The 20,593-nt window shown below is 40.8% G+C and overlaps 1 protein-coding gene across 3 annotated transcripts in view; it reads left to right on the top strand.

The window, feature by feature from the left end:
- LOC147015980 (atrial natriuretic peptide receptor 1-like) overlaps positions 1 to 20,593 on the top strand; it is a 206,338-nt gene that overhangs the window by 172,238 nt on the left and 13,507 nt on the right. For all 3 annotated transcript variants that reach the window (XM_085848663.1, XM_085848662.1, XM_085848661.1), the window contains 4 exons: positions 607 to 775; positions 9,938 to 10,084; positions 15,317 to 15,440; positions 20,435 to 20,503. In XM_085848663.1, the coding sequence (XP_085704789.1) occupies positions 607 to 775; positions 9,938 to 10,084; positions 15,317 to 15,440; positions 20,435 to 20,503 (509 nt within the window). The remainder of the gene's footprint in view (positions 1 to 606; positions 776 to 9,937; positions 10,085 to 15,316; positions 15,441 to 20,434; positions 20,504 to 20,593) is intronic.

Genomic DNA, 20,593 nt, shown 5'->3' with positions numbered 1-20,593 from the left:
GAAAATGTATCAACCAAATGTTATGCACAACATTGTATCATGTAAAACACTTGATTGGTCAAATTTTCCAAATTACCAAATTGCTGTTTCCATGGCAACTATTGTGTATTTTTATTCTGCAAGTATCGTGCTATGCACGACATATGTATATATGTTTATGTATATATACCATGTGTATATATATATATATATATATATATATATATATATATATATATATATATATATATATATTTTCACAAATGATAGTCCTTCTCTTCTGAGTGGACCACCAATGTCTGTAAGGTAAACATGTACGATCCATGTACACCATTGTCTATAAGGTAAACATGTATGGTCACAGTTCACATCATCACTTTAGTTAGAATTTAAGTTTCGACTAATGCACACTCCAAAAAAATTGTTCATTTGCTACGAACCTGTTGGAGATGGGTACCCTGCAAGTATACTCGAAAAACGCAATGCCACAGCAAATTAGGTGCTGTGGTGCCTTTGCATTGCATCACCAGGTTTTTTTGTGTTTAAAAAAAAAATAGAAAAATGACAAAAATAATATTTTCAATAAAATGTAACTTCCGCACAACTTGACTTTTGTCTTCCTTCCAGAAATTGTCCAAAAGGTTAGGAATGGACAGCGCCCATACTTTCGCCCCTCGACTGATGAGACTTGCCACTCGGAAGAATTGGGACTGCTGATGCGACGCTGCTGGGTGGAGGATCCTGTTGAAAGGCCTGACTTTGGACAAATCAAACTGCTCATCCGCAAGTACAATAAGTAGGTGGACACAATTTTGTTTTTTGTATACTTTGTCGAGGCTCGTATGAGAGCCAACACACCACATAGCAAGGGAGGCATGAGACAAGAGCGGCACGAGTGGGAAGGACAAAACAGTGGGGAACAGAGACATTAGGAGATATGGGGAAGGGAGCATGGGGTATACAAGAAGGAGACTTTCAGGAAGGAAAGCAGGGAATTTGAAGCAGGTGGGTTTGGGGTGCATTAACGGGGGTAGAAAAGATCGAGGATTTGGATGGAGGACGATAAGAGGTAGTGGTGAACAGCTGTTTTGAAGGCCTGGAGGGAAGAATGGGATTGAACAGAGTGAAGGAGTTTATTCCAAAGGCGGGGAAAAAAGAGGAATGAAAGAGTAAAGGTAAGCAGTTATTCGCGAATTTGGTAGTTTTACCAGAAGGGGGTTGTTGGTGGACCTTGAGCTCCCTGCGGAAATATGGTGGGGTCAAATCACAGACAGAGCGGGGGGGGCGAGACCGGAGAGGAGACGGTGGAAGACAGAAAGACCACTGACCTGTCTGCGGTGAGAGAGTAAGAGGCCCAAAGACTCAGCCTCACCGTGGGAGATACCAATGATCCAAAATGCCTTGGTTTCCACAACATGAAGCCGAGAACAGTGAGGGGCAGGAGCACCAGCCCAGAGGGAGAGCAGTACTCCATAAGGCTGCGGACGAAAGCTTTGTATGTGGTCAGGAGCTCAGGTGGGCCAAGGAAGGACTTTGCACGATGGAGGATTCCCAGTCGGCGACTGGTTTTGGAGGCCAGGTTGGAAATGTGGCTTTCCCAGGAAAGATCATGGCAGATAGTGAGACCCAGAAGCTTGAGTGAAAGGACTTCTTCCAGGGGATTGTTGAGAAAGTAGATGGTGGGGGGGGGGGGGGATTTCCAAACGGTCCTTTTGGAGAGACATCGTGAGAGTGTCCGATTTGTCAGGATTGAAAGACATGTCCACGTGTTGGACCAGTTTGTGATTTTACCCAGATCTGCAGTGAGCGAAGAAACTGCTGCTTGCTTGTCTGAGGGATGATAGATGGTACGACAGAGGGTGGAGTCATCAGCAAAGAGATAAAGAAGATTTTCCAAAGTGTCGGAGAGATCATTGATGAAAACCAGAAAAAGAACAGCGCCCAGAACACTGCCTTGAGGAATTCCAGCCTGGACAGGAAGAGGGGATGAAAGAACTTCATTTAAGGCCACATGTTGGCTGCGACAGGAAAGGAAGTCTTGAGCCATGAGTGGAGATGGCCTTGGATACCATAAGAAGAGAGTTTGGTGAGCAGGGCAGGGTGCCAGAACGTTTCAAAAGCACGCGATATGTCGAGAATGCAGACATTCATTCAAGTTTGAGATTTGTATTATAAGGGATATTATTGTTAAATGCAAACCATTTGCTGCAATAGGTTATGTTTTCTTCTTCCTCTTTCGGCTTGCTCCCGTTAGGGGTCGCCACAGCGGACTAACCGTCTCCATTTCGCTCTATCCTCCACATCTTCCATTGACACTCCAACCACCCGCATGTCCGCCCTCACCGCATCCATGAACCTCTTCTTTGGCCTTCCTCTTCTCCTCCTGCCTGGCGGCTCCATCTTCAACATCCTTCTCCCGATATACTCCACTTCCCTCCTGTGCACATGTCCAAACCATCTCAATCTCGCCTCTCTCACTTTGTCTCCAAACCGTCCTACCTGCGCTGCACCTCTAATATACTCATTTCTTATCCTATCCATCCTCGTCACTCCCAACGAGAATCGCAGCATCTTTAACTCTGACACCTCCAGCTCCGCTTCCTGTCTTTTTGTTAGTGCCACTGCCTCCAAACCATACAACATAGCTGGTCTCACTACCGTCTTATATACTTTCCCCTTCACTCTTGCAGCTACCCTTCTGTCACAAATCACTCCTGCAACTCTTCTCCACCCACTCCATCCTGCCTGCACTCTCTTTTTCACTTCTCTCCCACACTCTCTGTTACTTTGGACAGTTGATCCCAAGTATTTAAACCAATCCACCTTCCCCACCTCAACTCCTTGCAACCGCACCATACCACCACCCTCCCTCTCATTTATGCACATGTACTCCGTCTTTTTTTTTTTGTATACCTTGGTCGAGGCTCGTATGAGAGCTAACACACAACTCACAGCAAGGAGGCATGAGACAAGGGGGGCGGGAGTGGAAGGGACAAAACAGTGGGGAACAGACACATTAGGTGAACTGTGGAAGGGAGAGGGATGGGGATTGGACGGGGAACATGGCGAAGAGAAGATGGACATTTCAGGGACTTTCAGGAAGGAAAGCAGGGGAATTGAAGGAAGTGGGCTTGGGTGGATTATCGGGGGTAGAAAAGATCGAGGATTTGGATGGGGGAAGATAAGAGGTGGTGGTGAACAGCTGTTTTGAAAGCCTGGAGGGAAGAATGGGAAAGAATAGAGTGAGGAAGTTTATTCCAAAGGCGGGAAAAAAGAGGAATGAAAGAGTGAAGATGAGCAGTGATTCGTGATTTTGGTAGTTTTACCAGAAGGGGATTGTTGGCGGACCTTGAGCACCCTGTGGAAATGTGGTGGGGACAAATCGCAGAGCGAGCAGGGGGGGCAAGGCTGGAGAGGAGTCGGTAGAAGACAGAAAGACCACCAACCAACCTGCGGTGATTGAGTGAGAGGCCCAAAGACTCAGCTTCATTGCGGGAGATGCCGATGATCTTAAATGCCCTGGTTTCGACAGCGTGAAGCCGAGAAAGGTGGGAGGCAGGAGCACCAGCCCAGAGGAGAGAGCAGTACTCCATCAGGCTACGGACAAAAGCTTTGTAAGTGGTCAGGAGCTCAAGAGGGCCGAGGAAGGACTTTGCACGACGGAGGATTCCCAGTCGGCGACTGGCTTTTGAGGCGAGGTTGGAAATGTGACTTTCCCAGGAAAGGTCATGGCAGATAGTGAGACCCAGAAGCTTGAAAGAAAAGACTTCTTCCAGAGGATTGTTGAGAAAGTGGATGGGGGGGTTTTGTAAACGGTCCTTTCGAAGAGACATAGTGAGAGTGTGAGATTTGTCTGGATTGAAAGACATGTTCCACGTGTTGGACCAGTTTGTGATTTTATCCAGATCTGCAGTGAGCGAAGAAGCTGCTGCTTGCCGGTCTGAGGGATGACAGATGGTACCGCAGAGGGTGGAGTCGTCGGCAAAGAGAAATAGAGGATTTTCCAGAGAGTCCGAGAGATCATTGATGAAAACCAGAAAAAGAACAGGGCCCAGAACGCAACCTTGAGGAACTCCAGCCTGCACAGGAAGAGGGGATGAAAGAAGTTCATTTAGGGCCACATGTTGACTGCGATAGGAGAGGAAGTCTGCGAGCCATGAGTGGAGATGGCCTTGAATACCATGGGAAGAGAGTTTGGTGAGTAGGGCAGGGTGCCAGACTGTGTCAAAAGCACGTGATATGTCCAGGGATACGGCTCGGATTTCCTGTCTGGCATTGAGGACCTCCATCCATTGATGGGAGAGCAGAAGCTGCATATCCAGGGTAGAGTGACCTGGTCTGAAACCAAATTGATGATTGGCAATCAAGCCATTGGAGAAGAGGAAGGATTTCATGTCTGAAGCGATGATGGATTCCATAACCTTGCTGATGATTGGGAGAAGGCTGATTGGTCTGTAGTTATAGGGATCTGTTTTTGCACCTTTTTTATGCAGGGCAGTGATGTTAGCAGATTTCCAAGCAGATGGCAGATGACCTTGGGCAAATGAGAGGGTGAATAGAACAGAGAGAGGGTGAGCAAGAGCAGAAGAGCAGGCTTTGAGGACACGTGGGCTGATGCCGTCTGGACCGGTTGCAGAATCTGACTCGAGGTTTGAAAGCAAGCTCTCCACCTTGTCAGGAGAAAAGGATACAGAGTCCAGGGACAGTTGGGTGCGACTGGGTAAAGTGGGTAGAGATAGTGATGGGTTTAGGACACAAGATTTAGCTGCAAACACCGAGTTTAGACATTCAGCTTTATCACGTGTGGAATCAGCAGTGCGGCCATTTGAGGTAAGGGAGGGGATGGAGGGGGAACATACACCAGAAACAGATTTGATTAAACGCCACCAGGATTTTGAGGAGGGAGAGAGGTTTGAGAGTTCAGACTTGAGATGAGAAAGATGTTGTTTTCTGGCTCTCCTGAGGGTAGATACACACTTGTTCCGAGCTTTGTGGAAAGAACTGAGATTGCCCTCAGTTGGGTTTGCTTTCCATGAGGCAAAGGCAAGTTGTTTCAGGACAACTGCCTCGCCACAAGCTTCAGTAAACCAGGGACAGGAGGAAGGGTAGGACAACTGAACATGAGAGGGGATAAATCTGTGCATGAGGGAGAGCAAGTTTCTTTGAAAGAATTCCCAGGATGAGTTGATGTTTGAGAAAGTAGTGATAGGAGACCAGTCTGTAAGTTTGATGGCTGCTCGGAGACCCTGCCAGTCGGCTTGAGTGAAATGCCAGACTCGACGGCGGTGAGGTGGTTCTCTGATAACAGCCAGAGAGATGTCCACTTTGACAAGGACGTGGTCAGAAGAACCAACCAGTAGAAGTCTTACTCCTACTGACTAACATTCCCCTTCTCTCCAGTGCGTACCTCCACCTCTCAAGGCTCGATTCAGCCTGCTCCCTACTCTCCCTACAGATCATGATGTCATCCGCGAACATCATAGTCCATGTAGACTCCAGTCTGATCTCGTCCGTCAACCTGTCCGTCAACCTGTCCATCACCATTGCAAACAGGAAAGGGCTCAGAGTCGATCCTTGGTGCAATCCCACTTTAACCTTAAACCGGTCTGTCATTCCTACCGCACACCTCACCACTGTCACACTGTCCTCATACATATCCTGCACGATCCTCACATACTTCTCCACCACTCCTGACTTCCTCATACAATGCCACAACTCCTCTCTTGGCACCCTATCATAAGCTTTCTCTAAATCCACAAACACACAATGTAACTCCTTCTTGCCTTCCCTATACTTCTCCATCAACTTTCTCAAAGCAAACATCGCATCAGTGGTGCTCTTTCCTGGCATAAACCCATGTTGCTGCTCACAGATCGTCACCTCTCCTCTCAACCGAGCTTCCACTACTCTTTCCCACAACTTCATGGTGTGGCTTAACAACTTTATCCCTCTGTAATTTCCACAGCTCTGCACATCACCCTTATTCTTGAAAATCGGAACCAGTACACTTAATCTCCACTCCTCCGGCATCCTCTCACTTTCCAAGACTTTATTAAACAATCTGGTTAACAACCGCACTGCCATCTCTCCTAAGCACTTCCATGCCTCCACTGGTATATCATCTGGGCCAACTGCCTTTCCACTCTTCATCTTCTTCATAGCAGTCCTCACTTCATCCTTACTAGGTTATGTCACACCTTACAAAACATAAATGCCCTCTTCATCTCTTGTGTGCATTAAAATCCTATGTTGTACCTTTTGATGATGGAAGGGTTTTTGTGCTGACATTATGGACAGATTTTCTCTTCCAATTAATATCATTTGGCTAATTTTGATTGACTTTGAACTGCATATCTACTGTTTAACGTGCTGTTCACAACAAATTAGAGATCCCAAAAGGCAAGACATTGTTGCCTCAGCAGAAATTACAGTGAAATTCATGGAGTTGCATTTGCTGATTGAGATTACTTTTTCTCAAGAGTACATCAATGACAGCATGCTTTACAATGGCACCACATTCGTTTCTTCTGCCACTGAAGGTGGATGGAGAAGGTTGTTTTCACCCCTGTTTGTTTGTTTGTCTGTCTGTTGGTCTGTCTGTGAGCAGGATATCTCAAAAAGTTGTGGCAGATTTGGATGAAACTTTGTGGATAAGCTGGGTGTGTGACAAGGACAAATTGATTCGATTTTGTTGAAGATCCGGATCCGGATCTTGATGATGTTTTTGTTGGATGATGTTTGATGATGGGTTTTTTTGGATCCAGATCCGGATACTGGAATTTTTAAAGTGATTCTTCACCATTGAAAGATATGGCTAAAAACGATACATAGCACGACATCTCAAAAAGTTTGGACGGATTCGGATGAAACTTGGTGGACACGTTGAGAGTGTAACAAGGAAGAATTGATTCGAATTGAGTGAAGATCTGTGTCTGGATACAGGAATTCTTAAGTGATTCTTCATCATTGAGAGATCGGGCCAAAAACAATTTTATTATATCGAATGATATCTCAAAAAGTTATGGACAGATCCGGACAAAACTTGATGGGTGAGTTGGGTTGGTGACGAGAACAAGCCGATTAGATTTTGGTTCAGGTCCCTATGCAGAACAGTGAGGTACAAAATGTAAAATGTTCAGCCTGGCGGAGATATGCACTCTTCCAAGTGCTGGTCTCGTTTGTTTTTTTATTCAATTCGATTCAGCCAATCATAGAATCCATGAATATCGTCTGACAGATTAACAGTGAGCATGAGCTTTCCTTTGTATGAAACACATGGTTAAAAAAAGAAAATTTGGTCCAAGGAATTATTTATCATTCTTATTGATGCCTTTCTTTCCTCTGTGACATTGAATGTTATTGTGTTGTTCAGTGAGCACTAACACAGTAAATATCGTGATATTATTACAGCAAGGTATGCATCTGCATTTATTATGGGGTTTTCATTGTTGATAGTGTTGTAAGTATATCCATCACAGTTTTATATCACTCTGGGTATGACTCCTGGCAGTAAGAACAAGGGCTATGCATTGGCAGGAATATGGGGTTTACAGCTGTGTTCTTTTTGAGGTTTACTTTTGCAGCTTTTTCCCAATCCACATGACAGTGATAACAAAATATATGGGAAAGGAGCATCAAAAATACCCCCCACCCCCTATAAAATAAGTATGAGTTAAAAACATGACTTTTCCATGTCTCTTGGCATCAGGAACCCACCCACCACTGGGAAAAAGGTTTTACACTGCCTGGAAACTCCATAGAAAGGAGTTAACATCTGTGGTGAATTTCACTAACCCACGGATGGGGTTGGGGGTGGAGGAGGGACCTTTCAACTCCCATCATACACACATATATAATTATATATATGAAATTAGTTATTTGTGCCTCTTTTTATGTCCTTTATGGCATCACCAAAAACAGTAAGTTTCCTGCCTGGAATGATTTTCAATTTTGTTTGACTGGCACATTGACAGGCTGAAGCAAATGCTTTTCTGTGAGTGTGCATGCTCGCTCGGGACAAGACTCCGTACAATTTGCCAAATTCAGAGACAAAGTATTGTACTGCTGAACTGCAGGTTCGTGTTCCGATTCATGTTCCGATTCATGTTCTACAGTGTTCAAATTATAAAATTCAATTGAAATTAAGTCGTTCCTCGATCATCAACTGACGTCACCAGAATGCCTGGTGTTGGCTTAATGGTTTGGGTGGTGGGCTTGGGATCCAAGGATCCTGAGTTCAAATCCCACTCAGCTGTTGAAATATATATATATATATATATATATATATATATATATATATATATATATATTTATCACACACACTCACTGACTGACTGGTATTAATGTATATAATTATACATCTATATATCGATATATGTATAATATATAAAGCTCTTTTTAACCACTGACTCACTGACTCACTCACTGACTGATATTAAAGATCGGTACCTTCTGGTTGATGTCCATCGGCACGCAAAAGTTCAGCTTTCTACATCGAAGCCAATACACCGGGAAAAAAAATCACAGAATTGTCGGACAACATCCGTAAATGAAAATATAAATAAATTAAAATAAATAAATAAACATAAATAAATGAAAAAATATATGTGAGTGACCCGAGACAATGGGGAAGCAGGGAAATGTTGTGTTCCGATGAACATCGAAGCTGATCCAACAGCAAAAATTACAGAACCATCAGAAAGCATCCGTAAATGAAAATATGTATGAATGAAAAAATAAATGAAAAATCAAATGTAGTTGAGAGACCCGAGACAATGAGGAAGCACAGTTCATATGCTTACAATGTGTAAGCATACCCTGCTAGTATATATATATATATATATATATATATATATATATATATATATATATATATATATGTATTTAGAGCTCATTCTACCCACTGATTCACTGACTGACTGGTATTAAAGATCGATTTGTTAGAAATGTTGTTAGGTGATGTAGAAAGTTTAAATTTTGCATGCTGATGCTTAGCGAAGCTGATACAATGGAAAAAAAAACACTGAACCATTGGAAAGCATCCATAAATGAAAATATAAATAAAGAAAAATAAATAAATGTGGGGAAAAAAAGAAAATATAAATGCCATTGAGCGACCTGAGACAATGGTGAAGCACGGTAATTTTATGTGCAGACATACATCGAAGCTGTTATACCAAGAAAAATCGCAGAACCATCAGAAAGCATCCACAAATGAAAATATAAATAAATGAAAAAATCGAAAGAAAATAAATAAATGAAAAATCAAATGCAGGTGAGCAACCCGAGACAATGCGGAAGTACGGTTCATCATTGCTTCCACATACCTGTGGAAGCATACCCTGCTAGTATTATATAAAGTTCAGTCTAACCATTCACGGACTGACTGACTCACTCACTCACTCACTCACTCACTGATATTAATGTTCGGTACCTTCCGGGTGATGTGGAAAGCTGAAAATTTTGAATGCCAATCGACATCGAAGCTGATACACTGGGAAAAGTCACAGAACCATCAGAAAGCGTCTGTAAAGGAAAATATAAATAAATTTTAAAATAAGGACATTAAATAAATTAAAAACAAATGCAGGTGAGTGACCCGAGACAATGGGGAAGCATGGTTTGTCATTGCTTATAATGTGTAAGCATACCCTGCTAGTACATATATTATATATATATATATATATATATATATATATATATATATATATATATATATATATATATATATATATATATATATCCTTGTTGGTTTTTTTTTCCTGTCATTCCAAATTAGATTTTCCAATGAACCTTTTTCTTGCTCATTTTATCTAAATTTGTTTTATTGGGTGTTCATTTTGACAGTTCTTCAATGTAATATGATTGTTGCTAAATAGGACATGCTATTCAGATGTGACTCTTCATCAAACAAACTTGCGATTTCTCATTGGGGATTTTATCGTGATTGTTTTTGCAGGGGAAACAGTACAAACATTTTGGACAACCTGCTGTCTCGGATGGAGCAATATGCCAACAACTTGGAAGAGCTTGTGGAAGAGAGAACACAGGCATACTTAGAGGAAAAACGCAAGGCTGAAGTCTTGCTTTACCAAATACTCCCTCAGTAAGCAAGTTACTTTGCTCATAATCATACAGTATATTCGGCAATCTGTTGATTTTTATAGTATATCGTCTTTTCAGGTGACTTGTATTATCTGCTGTTCTACTGTTGGTCATTGCAGCTTCACATTCACATTTGCTTATTGTGACATTTCAATGGACCTTGCAATCCTGGTGGTTCCATTGTTCTTTCTGAGTGTCACTGAGGCACAAATATATGAAATAAATTGGTCAGGGTACTTGGCAGACAGTGGGCTACTCGTTTTGAAAGGCACCTTGCAATTTTATCATCCCCAATCAAATGTGAGCAGATGAGACAGGTGGCTTGACAGTCCAAAGGATGACATACCCAATGATGCAATGCTCTACCTCTGAAACGCTAGGATGGAGGTTTGCATTCGGATCCTATTTTCAGATGAATAAGGCCATAAAATCTGGAACATCGTGCAAGCAGCATACTTTGTTATTCATGCTAAGAGCAGTTTTTGTTTCTCTCTACAAGAGCAAGGTTCATGGACAAGCAAGGCTAAATTGACAGAGGGAAGATGAAATACATGGGCATGTTGCTATCTGATGTAGCACTAGTAAGAGACTACATATAGGATTTTGATAAATGGAAATTATCTTGTGTTGTCAAATTTTCCTAATTATTTATGAATAACAATCAAGATCTATCACAGCCTTTCATATTAGGCATTGTGAGAACACCCTCCTTTAGTACTTACCATTTGACAATTATATTCTAAAAAAAAAGAAACAATTGAAAAAATTAATTAACAGGAATAAAGGTTCTTCAAACAAATTATTAATTTTCTTATTATTTCATATCGCACAGTATAGCTGGCTGAAATGAAGCGGCTTCTCCATGCTGTTCAATCAGAATATGAGAAAGGAAACTTTGTGGGAAAGAAAACACATAGTCTTTTCAACCAAGTTGACGCTGAACAAGCCATGGAATGGCTAAATGGGACTGAGAAGAGCATTGGTGGAATTATTGGTATCGCAAAGACTACCATTACATTATGCAGGACACCAAGATCCCACATTTCATCCCAAACATACAGTGCCTTCAGAAAGTATTCACACCCCATGACTGTTGTCACATTTTGTTGTCACAGCCTGAATTTAAAATAGATGAAATTTGATTTTTTGTCACCATCGAAACAAAATATCCCATAATGTCAAAGTGAAAATATGTTTCCATAAATTTTTACAAATAAATTAAAAATGAAAAGCTGAAATGTCTTGTGTCATTAAGTATTCAACCTCTTTGCTATGACACTCCAAATTGAGCTGAGGTGCATTCAATTTCCTTTGATCATCCTTGAGATGTCTCAACAACTTAATTGGAGTCCACCTGTGGCCAATTCAATTGATTGTACATTATTTATAAAGAAACACACCTTTCTATATAAGGTCCCACAGTTAACAGTGCATGTCAGAGCAGAAAATCTACCATAAGATCCAAGAAACTGTCCATTATAACGACGAGATAGAATTAGGAGGCATAAATCTTGGGAAGGATATAAAACAATTTATAGAGTGTTGAATGCACAGTGAGCTCCATCATTAGGAAATGGAAAGAATATGGAACAACCCAGACTCTTCCTGACCTGATCGTCTGACCAAACTGAGCAACCGGGCAAGAAGGACCTTTGTCAGGGAGGTGAGCAAGAACCCAATGACCACTCTGACAGAACTACAGAGTTCCTTCACTGAGATGGGAGAACCTGCCATAAGGATACAATCTCTGCAGCACTTCACAAATCTCGGCTTTATGGCCAGACGGAAGCCACTCCTGAGGAAAAGGGACATGACAGCATGCCTGGAGTTTGCAAAATGGCATGTGGAAGATTCATAGAGCATGAGGCAAAAGATAATGTGGTCCAATGAGCCAAAAATTGAACTATTTGGCCTGAATGCAAAGTGTGACGTCTGGTGAAAACTGAGCAGTGGCTCATCACCCATCTAACATCACCTCTGCCATGAAGCATGGCGGTGGCAGCATCATGCTATGGAGATGTTTTTCAGTGGCAGGGACTGGGAAACTTGCAAGGATAGAGGGAACAATAAATGGAGCCAAATCCAGGCAAATTATTGAGGAGAACCTGCTTCAGAGTGCAAAAGACCTTCGACTGCAGTGAATATTTATGTTCCAGCAGGCCAATGACCCCAAGCATTCAACCAAAGCGGGATGGTTTCAACACTGGAATGGTTTCAGAACTAGAATGTGAAACTCCTTGAGTAGCCCAGCCAAAGTCCAGACTTGAATTCCACTGAGAATCTGTGGAAAGACTTGAAGATTGCTGTTCACTGATGCTCCCCAATCAACTTGACAGAGCTTGAGAAAATCTGCAAGGAAGAATGGGAGAAAATCCCCAAATCCAGATGTGCAAAACTGATGCAGACATACCCAAGATCAAAGTTGTAATCACTGGCAAAGGCTCTTCTACTACGTATTGACTCAGGGGGCTGAATACTCATCTAAACTAGATATTTCTGTTTTTCATTTTCAATAAATTTTTTATAATTTTGAAAAACATGTTTTCACTTTGTCATTATGGGGTATTTTGTGTAAATCAGTGGCAATTTAAATAAAATATATAATCCGTTTTAAATTCAGGCTGTAACACAACAAAATGTGACAAAAGCTGATGGGTGTGAATACTTTCTGAAGGTACTGTATGCTATGTACCATCTTTCACTGGGTGAAAGTCTTCTCCATAAAGAAAATACACCAGCTCAGCAGAAGAAAGGTAGTGCAGATGAAGAGTCACAAGTGGCAACTTTCCAGAACTTGAATGTGTTATCTGTCGATACAAAACCAGAAACATGACAGAACATTGTGACAAAAGACCGAGCAACACAAGACTCTTTGCCATGAAAATATCATTGCTAAATGCCAAAGACCTCTGACAGAAACAACTTGAAAACTTTGTGAATAAGTGAATAGTTTGGAGTGAAAACAATAATAAATCTGGAGTACCATTCCATCACCCACTACTCCAACCTTCCCAACTTTATATCATGTTGTGAAGAAGAGTTGTGGTGAAAAAGACAACAGAAAATCTTGAAAGCTGGCAGAAGCATACTGCAGCAGAGGCTGGCCGACTAGTTGATTTGGCTGCCATCTTGAAACATGAACTGATGCCTGTACCAATCTCTCTTGCTGAAATGAATCGGCCACTCCGCACCGGGAACAAATCCATGCTTGCAGATCATAATAGATGGTCAAGCGTTAATTGTCAGCATTGGAATGCCTGCTAATGCATTGACTTTTGGTGATCTAGCAGATGTATTCATCAAAACTGCACTTCATATGGACTCAGGCTTCATCAGAATAGAAGTTGTCTTTGATCAATGCATATATTATTCAATCAAGTCAGGCACAAGGTCAATAAGTAAGAGTATTCAACCCACCAGAAGTGTTGTAGAAGGCCCTCATGTTCTTTTGTCGAAGCATGGTCAAGTTTTCTTGAGCTGCTAGTGAATAAAGCTGACTTGTATAGGTTTATGTCTGTGCAAATTCTTTTCAATGCTCCACCACACATATAAATCGTGGCTGTTGAAGGCTTCACTAATCATTTTGATGTTCATTCATCAAATGAAAACACTGATGTTCATTTGCTGAGAGGTGCACACAAGGAAACAGACACAATAATGGTTCTACATGCTATACATAGTGACTGTGATGCTGTTGTCATTTCAGCAACAGACACAGATGTTCTTCTGCTACTGGTGGCTCATTTACCTCATTTTGAGAATGAAAGGTTACTGATGAGGACTGGGATGTTAAAGGAGAGAAAATGCATTCCTACTACCGTAGTGTTTAACAGTCCACCATCAAACCCAGCACTTGCACTTCTGTCTTTCCATGCAGTAATTGGGTGTGATACCACATCTGTTTTTGCAAATTACTCCAAGTGCACCACATGGAAGGTGTGAATCATGACCCACTGAAGACATTTGGGGAAGGTAAGTTTACAAGGGAGAAAGCTGAGTTAGCAGAGAGGTTTGTTTGTCGCATGTACAATATGTGCTGCAAACAGATTCCATTGATACAGCAAGGCATATTCTCTTTCTACAATCTGGCAAGGAGGAAGCTTTGCCCCCAACAACTAATGCTCTTCAGCTGCACTTGAAAAGAGTGCACTTCCAAGCAGCTGTGTGGAGGTGTGCTCACCTAACCAAACCAAAGCTTCCATAACCTACACAAATGGGATTGAAAAAGTGTGAAACAGGACTGCAGCCAGTTCTCATGTCAATGAGGCCTATCCCTTCGTCATTTTGAGAAATATTATCATGTTCATGCAAAAATATCCCCAAAACCATCAGACCCTTCTTTGCATCTGTCGCAAATCTAGTTGTCGATGTAAAACTGTGTGTAGATGTAATGATGATGAACATACATGCATGCATGAAGTTCGAATAATGGCAAGTCAAATTTGTTTGGCCATTTGTTCAAAGTTATTCTGGTTATGGTGAGTTATAAGATTGTTGCTCATGCATCGCATTCAATACGTGACTTTATCAATGGTTGGAATGGTACCTCTCAAAAAGAATATGCTGTAGTCTGTCAGTATGTATATCCTTCTTACCCAAAACTACAAGGGAGAGTGGTTGGAGATTGCATCATAAACATAAACACACTCAGAAAAAATGCAAACGCAGCAGCCAGTTGCTGCATATACACAAGAGGTATACTAATTTATATAAAACCCTAATGGGAGGCACTGCATCATGAAGTATGCTGCCCTTCAGAGAAGGGATGTAAAGCTGGCAGTCTAGTTGGCACTTGTGTTGAACACATCAAATACGATTTAGTGTAACTTCAGACAAACGATTTGGAACAACCTGCGATAGGTGGGAGTGCTGGGGATGTGGAAATGGCACAGGCACCATGGGCCAAACAGCCTTTCTCTGTCCTTTAAATACCTTCTGAGATATCACTTCTAATGGAAAGAACGATTCGATCTTCTGGTAGGTTTATCTGAATATGCAATGATATTCATCTGATGGTTACAGCCCAAAGTCATACACATTAAGCTGTCTCTCAGAAGTGTTTGACATTAAAAATAGCAAATTATTCAACAAAATCGCATGTTTTTTTTTGTTTTTTTTAAAGTTTGTAGCAGTGGCAGACTATTGTAGCATGAGTTTGAATGATAATTACTCGGTAACCCTGTCATTTCTCTTCTGTGATTAAGAAGTAATCTGATGATGGTTTTCTTTTCAGCTCAGTGGCAGAGCAGCTGAAGCGGGGTGAAACAGTGCAGGCTGAGGCATTCGATAGTGTCACAATCTACTTTAGCGACATCGTGGGATTTACTGCCATGTCAGCTGAGTGCACACCTATGCAGGTACCCAAAATATGGAGTATAAGTTTACATCACGTGTAAATAATATAATTATTTCTAATCTGAAAAAGTTTAAGCTTGTGCCCTCGGTCCATATCTACAATTAAAACTACAAATTGAGATGTGTATTTTGATATTGAATTCGATGAATGGTTAACATGGCTAAATAAATCAAACTGGTCTCACACCAATTATATTGCATTTATATTGAATACAAAAAAAAAACTGGAACGGCACTCGGTAGAGCACATACCTCCACCAGGCTTTACAGTTTATGGTTTGTATCCCACTGATAAGCTGGATCTGATCACCAAAATCTAATCATTTTGTCCTCGCATAACAAACCTCTCCACCAAATTTCGTCCGAATACATCCACAGCTTTTTGAGATATCCTGTTCATAGACACAGACAGACAGACAAACAAGATAGACGTCATGCAGAGTATGATACTTGCAAAATCTTTAAAACAAATTTGACCATAAAAATAATTGGTGGTTGAATTCGGTGACCTGATATGCAAATCATTTTGAAATTTCAAGTCAATCGGATGAAAATTGAGGATTTCAGAAATTGCACAAAAGTTGTTGACCTTTGGCATATTTTGTCCTTTTGACCGATGTTGACCTCAAAAATAATTGGTGGTTGAATTCACTGATCTGGTATGCAAATCTTCTTCAAATTTCAAGTCAATCAGATGAAAGTTGATGGTTTTAGAAATTTGACAAAGATGTTGACTTTTTGACCTTTTGATCTCAAAATCAACAGGCTTCTTGCTTATGACCAAATCTACAATTTCCTGAATGCTCGTGAAGATCTGTTTTAAAATTGTGACCTGTAGGCAATTGACATGAAGACAAACAGACAGACAAATAGATAGAATCACAGACCAGACCAACCAACATTCTAAGCTGTTAACATCAGATAGGAACACAAAGTTAATGTTTTTCATTTTAACAGATCGGATCCAACCAATTTAAGAAAAAAATATTTGGTTTAAGTATTTTTATTTGTTTAGTTTTAAGGTTCATGCCGAGGCAGTATGACCGAGAGGTACGCACACTCGCCTCTAAGCTGTCGAGCTTGAGTATGAATCCTGATCCAGCTATAAACAATCATCCCAGTGTTTCACAGGTAGGGTGACTCATCAACGTGTGTGCTGTCCCTCGGATGAACGTTAAATGGTAATCCTGTCCTGTCTGCTGGCATTAATTTGTGGACGTTAAAGATTCTTCGGCTTCCTATGTGAAGCAGTAGTAAGTGGGGGGGGGGGGGCATTTGTAATTTGTGCAGAGTGCCAGCGATAGCTCACCGAAGGCAATGGCAAATCACCCAGTATAATCCTTGCCAAGAAACTGCTTCTACAGCACCGACGCACTATAACAGAGTATGGTACATCAAAATCATAAAATTGCCTTTGCTATGAGGTCACTTCTTTCCTTTCCATGCTCCCAGCCATTGTTGATGAATGTAAGTGAGGTCAAATTGTTGTTTTCTTGATTGTCCAACATTTCGTCGAATTTTGCCTCGAAAGAAAATGTTAACTTCTATCAGACAACATGAATCGAATTATTGGCTAGAGGAGGCTCCAAACACGAGTGATCTCCATGTTGAAAAACGGGCCAAGCTGTTTTTGAGCAGACCTTGATCATTGCACATTTTATGGTTTAGCATATTGCAGGTGAAATGCACACCTTATGGTCAGACAGCTGAGAGATCTTGAGCAGGGTGTCTGAAAGTGACCGATGCAAGAATGTATGGAAGACTCATCAATTTAGCTCTGAGAAATTGTGCCTTAAATGGACTTTGTCAAGAAGCCAGATAAATTGTATGATATCGGTTACATCAAGGAGTAAGGTGATGCAGTTTCAGAAATAATTTTTAAGGGTCATGTAGAATGTATTTTAGATTTCTTTTCATTTATGGAAACGTATGGTTACTGTATTTGTATTCAAGTATGATTATGAAACCATTTATGTTTCATGCTATTCAGTGTAATAGCAAAATTAACAAAGATTTTTCTCGAGTTGATAAACGACTTCCGGAGCAATCATCACTTATCTGCCCACTAACGGAAGTGACATAGTACTCCCACGTCAATTTACCAATTCGGCCATGGAACTGCTGAATGAGGAATTTGACCAGGGTGCTGGCAATTTGGCCGGCATGACTAATTTGGTCAAGTTACCCCTGCACATCAAGAACTTGGAATTTCCTATTCTTAATCAAAAGACACCATAGGATGTTTGACGTCCACCAGTAATCAATGTTGACACATGGGTCAGAATGTTCTCAATTGTCCTAATCTCAGTTTAGCTTTGGTCCACAAGCTGAGTGGTTTACCTCCTAAATTTTGATCTAAATCACCATGATTGAATTTTTATTACTTTTGTCCTCTGCAATCAGTTCCTCTTCACTGCATGTTGTTAGCTCACTCTCTACTTCTGAGTATTGCATATTCAAGCTAAACGCATCACCGTACATCATTCCAAGACAGACTCGTTTGGAACATCTCACATACTTTATTACACACGTTTTCATGTTGAAATTTCATGTAAATCCTTACCAGTATAAACGAAAAGGACATTTTTGAATATTACTCAATCAGACAAATGATTAGCAATGTGATACAAATCAACATTCACAAGTGGCCTATTTCATGACAAATGCTCTTTAGGGTGCCTTCACTGGATATGCAATGCACTTTTAATTGCGTTCACAATTAATTAATCAGGAGAAAAAATCTGCTAGAAGTTTTAAACTTGCTTTTCACTGGAAATTTATTGTTTATTCAGAGGACAAAATGACCTGCTACTTGATGTCTCTCCCTCTGAGTGATGTTTACAAATCGTCAAATTCATTAACTAGATGTATTTCTCAACATCTCTTCGATGCATAAACATCCCATTTGCCTGCTACACAAATCTATAGATGGAAGAGTGAGTTTTGGCTGTGTGAAGCCTTTTCTTTGATTGTTGTACAATATTCCATACTCCTGGGTCAATTGCCCCAAAATTTACTGAACCGCATTATTGTAACACACACGTGATTTCTCAGTCACAATAAAAAAAACTGCAATTGTTAATCGGACGATGTTAAAAAAACAAAAAACTGGCTGATCGAGTGTCCCCTTGCTGAGGAGAGTGGTGAAACTTGGAGAGGGGTGGAGTCTAACCGCATCACATTTGAAGATGAATTTTGTTGGGAATTGAACTAATTGCATATAAGTATTTATATTATATTCCCTATGTAGAATGCAAGTTAATCTACAAAGAGTCCACAGTGTGGCTTCATTGAGTGCAAGTGGTCGTCATGCTATCCTGTATGAACTCAAACAACGAAATGAGGCCATTTGCTCCATCACTGCCATGGTGAACTCCTGGGGTAATTTTTGATACAGCTTTAAACATCAATCTTTTTGATGGAACCACACAGCCCAATCTTGATCGGATAAACCAGCTTGTTTGTCCCCTGCCGGTTTCACTGGAGGGAACTATAAGTTTACTGTCCATCTATCTGTCCATCCCACCTGTAGTTTTCAGATTTTTTTTCCCATACTCTTTAACATATTCAACTGAAACTTGGTATATGGCTTTATTATGATGAGTTACAGAACAAGTTCGAGTTTCAGGACGTTTCGTAAATTTTTCACAGAGTTGTATCCTTTTTGGACTTAGAAAATATCACATCGATAGGAGACGTGTATTGCAAAGCAATTCTCGCTCTTGTTTAATATGTGACATTAGTTCTTCATGCCTGTTGCTTGTTACCTCCACCACCAAAGGTGGACAGTGGTTATGCTTTCACATTTGTTTGTCTGTTTGTCCATCTGTCTGTGGGGATTTTGATGTTGGGTTAAGAATATAATTTGATGTGACTATTGTTTTCATGACATGCCTCAAAACAGTAAGTTTCCTGTTTGGAATGATTCTCAATTTTTTTATGACTGGCAGATAGAGTAAAATAATTACCTTGCTCCTGTGTGTGCATGCGCGCTAGGGACGATATTCTGTACAATTTGCCAAATTTAGTCAAAGTACTGCGAAACTGCAGGTTCATGGTCCAATTCATGTTCAGATTCGTGTTCCACAGTGTTGAAAATATAAAATTTGATTGAAATTAAGGACTTTCTCAATCATATAAATATACTTCTGGACAGACAGATTGAACCAATTGCTTAACCCCGCTTTGCACTATTAGCATGGGGTAAAAACTTTACAAGTGCAACACAACAGGTCACAACAGAGGTTACGATCTTTATCTTGATACGTTACAGAGTATTAGAAAACTTACAGAATATCTGCATAGAATGTTACATCAACAAAAATACACCCGTGCGGGAGTGACGGTCATCTCTGCGAGAAAAAATATCGACATTTTCGCATTTTTTGCCAACTTTGAAGTCACGTGACACGAAAACGAAAGCGAATATCGAAAATCCGGCCTGACCAAATTTAGATATTGTCCCATAGATTCATATGCTACAATCAAATTCAAGATCGCTTGAGAAATGGCGGAGGAGATAGGATTTGAAAATCGTCATTTTCGCAACTTCAAAGGCCTCGTGACTTTGACCTTGACCTTCGGTAACCTTGAAAGTCATACCATCGTGAACGTCTTATCAACCTCTATCAGGATCACTAATGACCAGATCTCCCGCTTCAACTTCATTGTGAACAGACGGACGGACAGACGGATCAAAGGACATCAACACCCATATTATTAGGTCATGCTCGAAGAGATGACCTAAAAAGGACATGAGTATACTTTTTGCATTACAAGGTGGCATTTTAATGCCTTTCTCACTCAAGCTTACCTGAGGCCACTAGTCATGCACAATTGTCTGAGTACAACCTTTGGGTAGTTCATAAAAACGATTTAAAGTAATTTTGAAAGTATGTTCTGTTATGTGTATCTCACACACAAGGGAGTTTGATGTTGGGCTTAGAAAATAATTTGATGTGCAGAGGTAATCTCATGATTTAACTGATATTTTTAGGTTGTGACGCTGTTGAATGATCTTTACACCTGCTTCGATGCCATCATTGACAATTTTGACGTTTACAAGGTAATCTATTTTTTTTTTCTTCAAATATATGTTTCCATTTGCATTTTGATTATGTTGATGATCTCTTGGCTGATGACTCCACCCTCTGCT

This window comes from Eptatretus burgeri, chromosome 12 (assembly GCF_056783735.1).
Source record: "Eptatretus burgeri isolate ZD-2024b chromosome 12, Ebu_testis_v1, whole genome shotgun sequence".
Taxonomy (NCBI): domain Eukaryota; kingdom Metazoa; phylum Chordata; class Myxini; order Myxiniformes; family Myxinidae; genus Eptatretus; species Eptatretus burgeri.
Note: the sequence above shows the minus strand (reverse complement) of the source record. Positions and strands in the feature narration are given on the sequence as shown.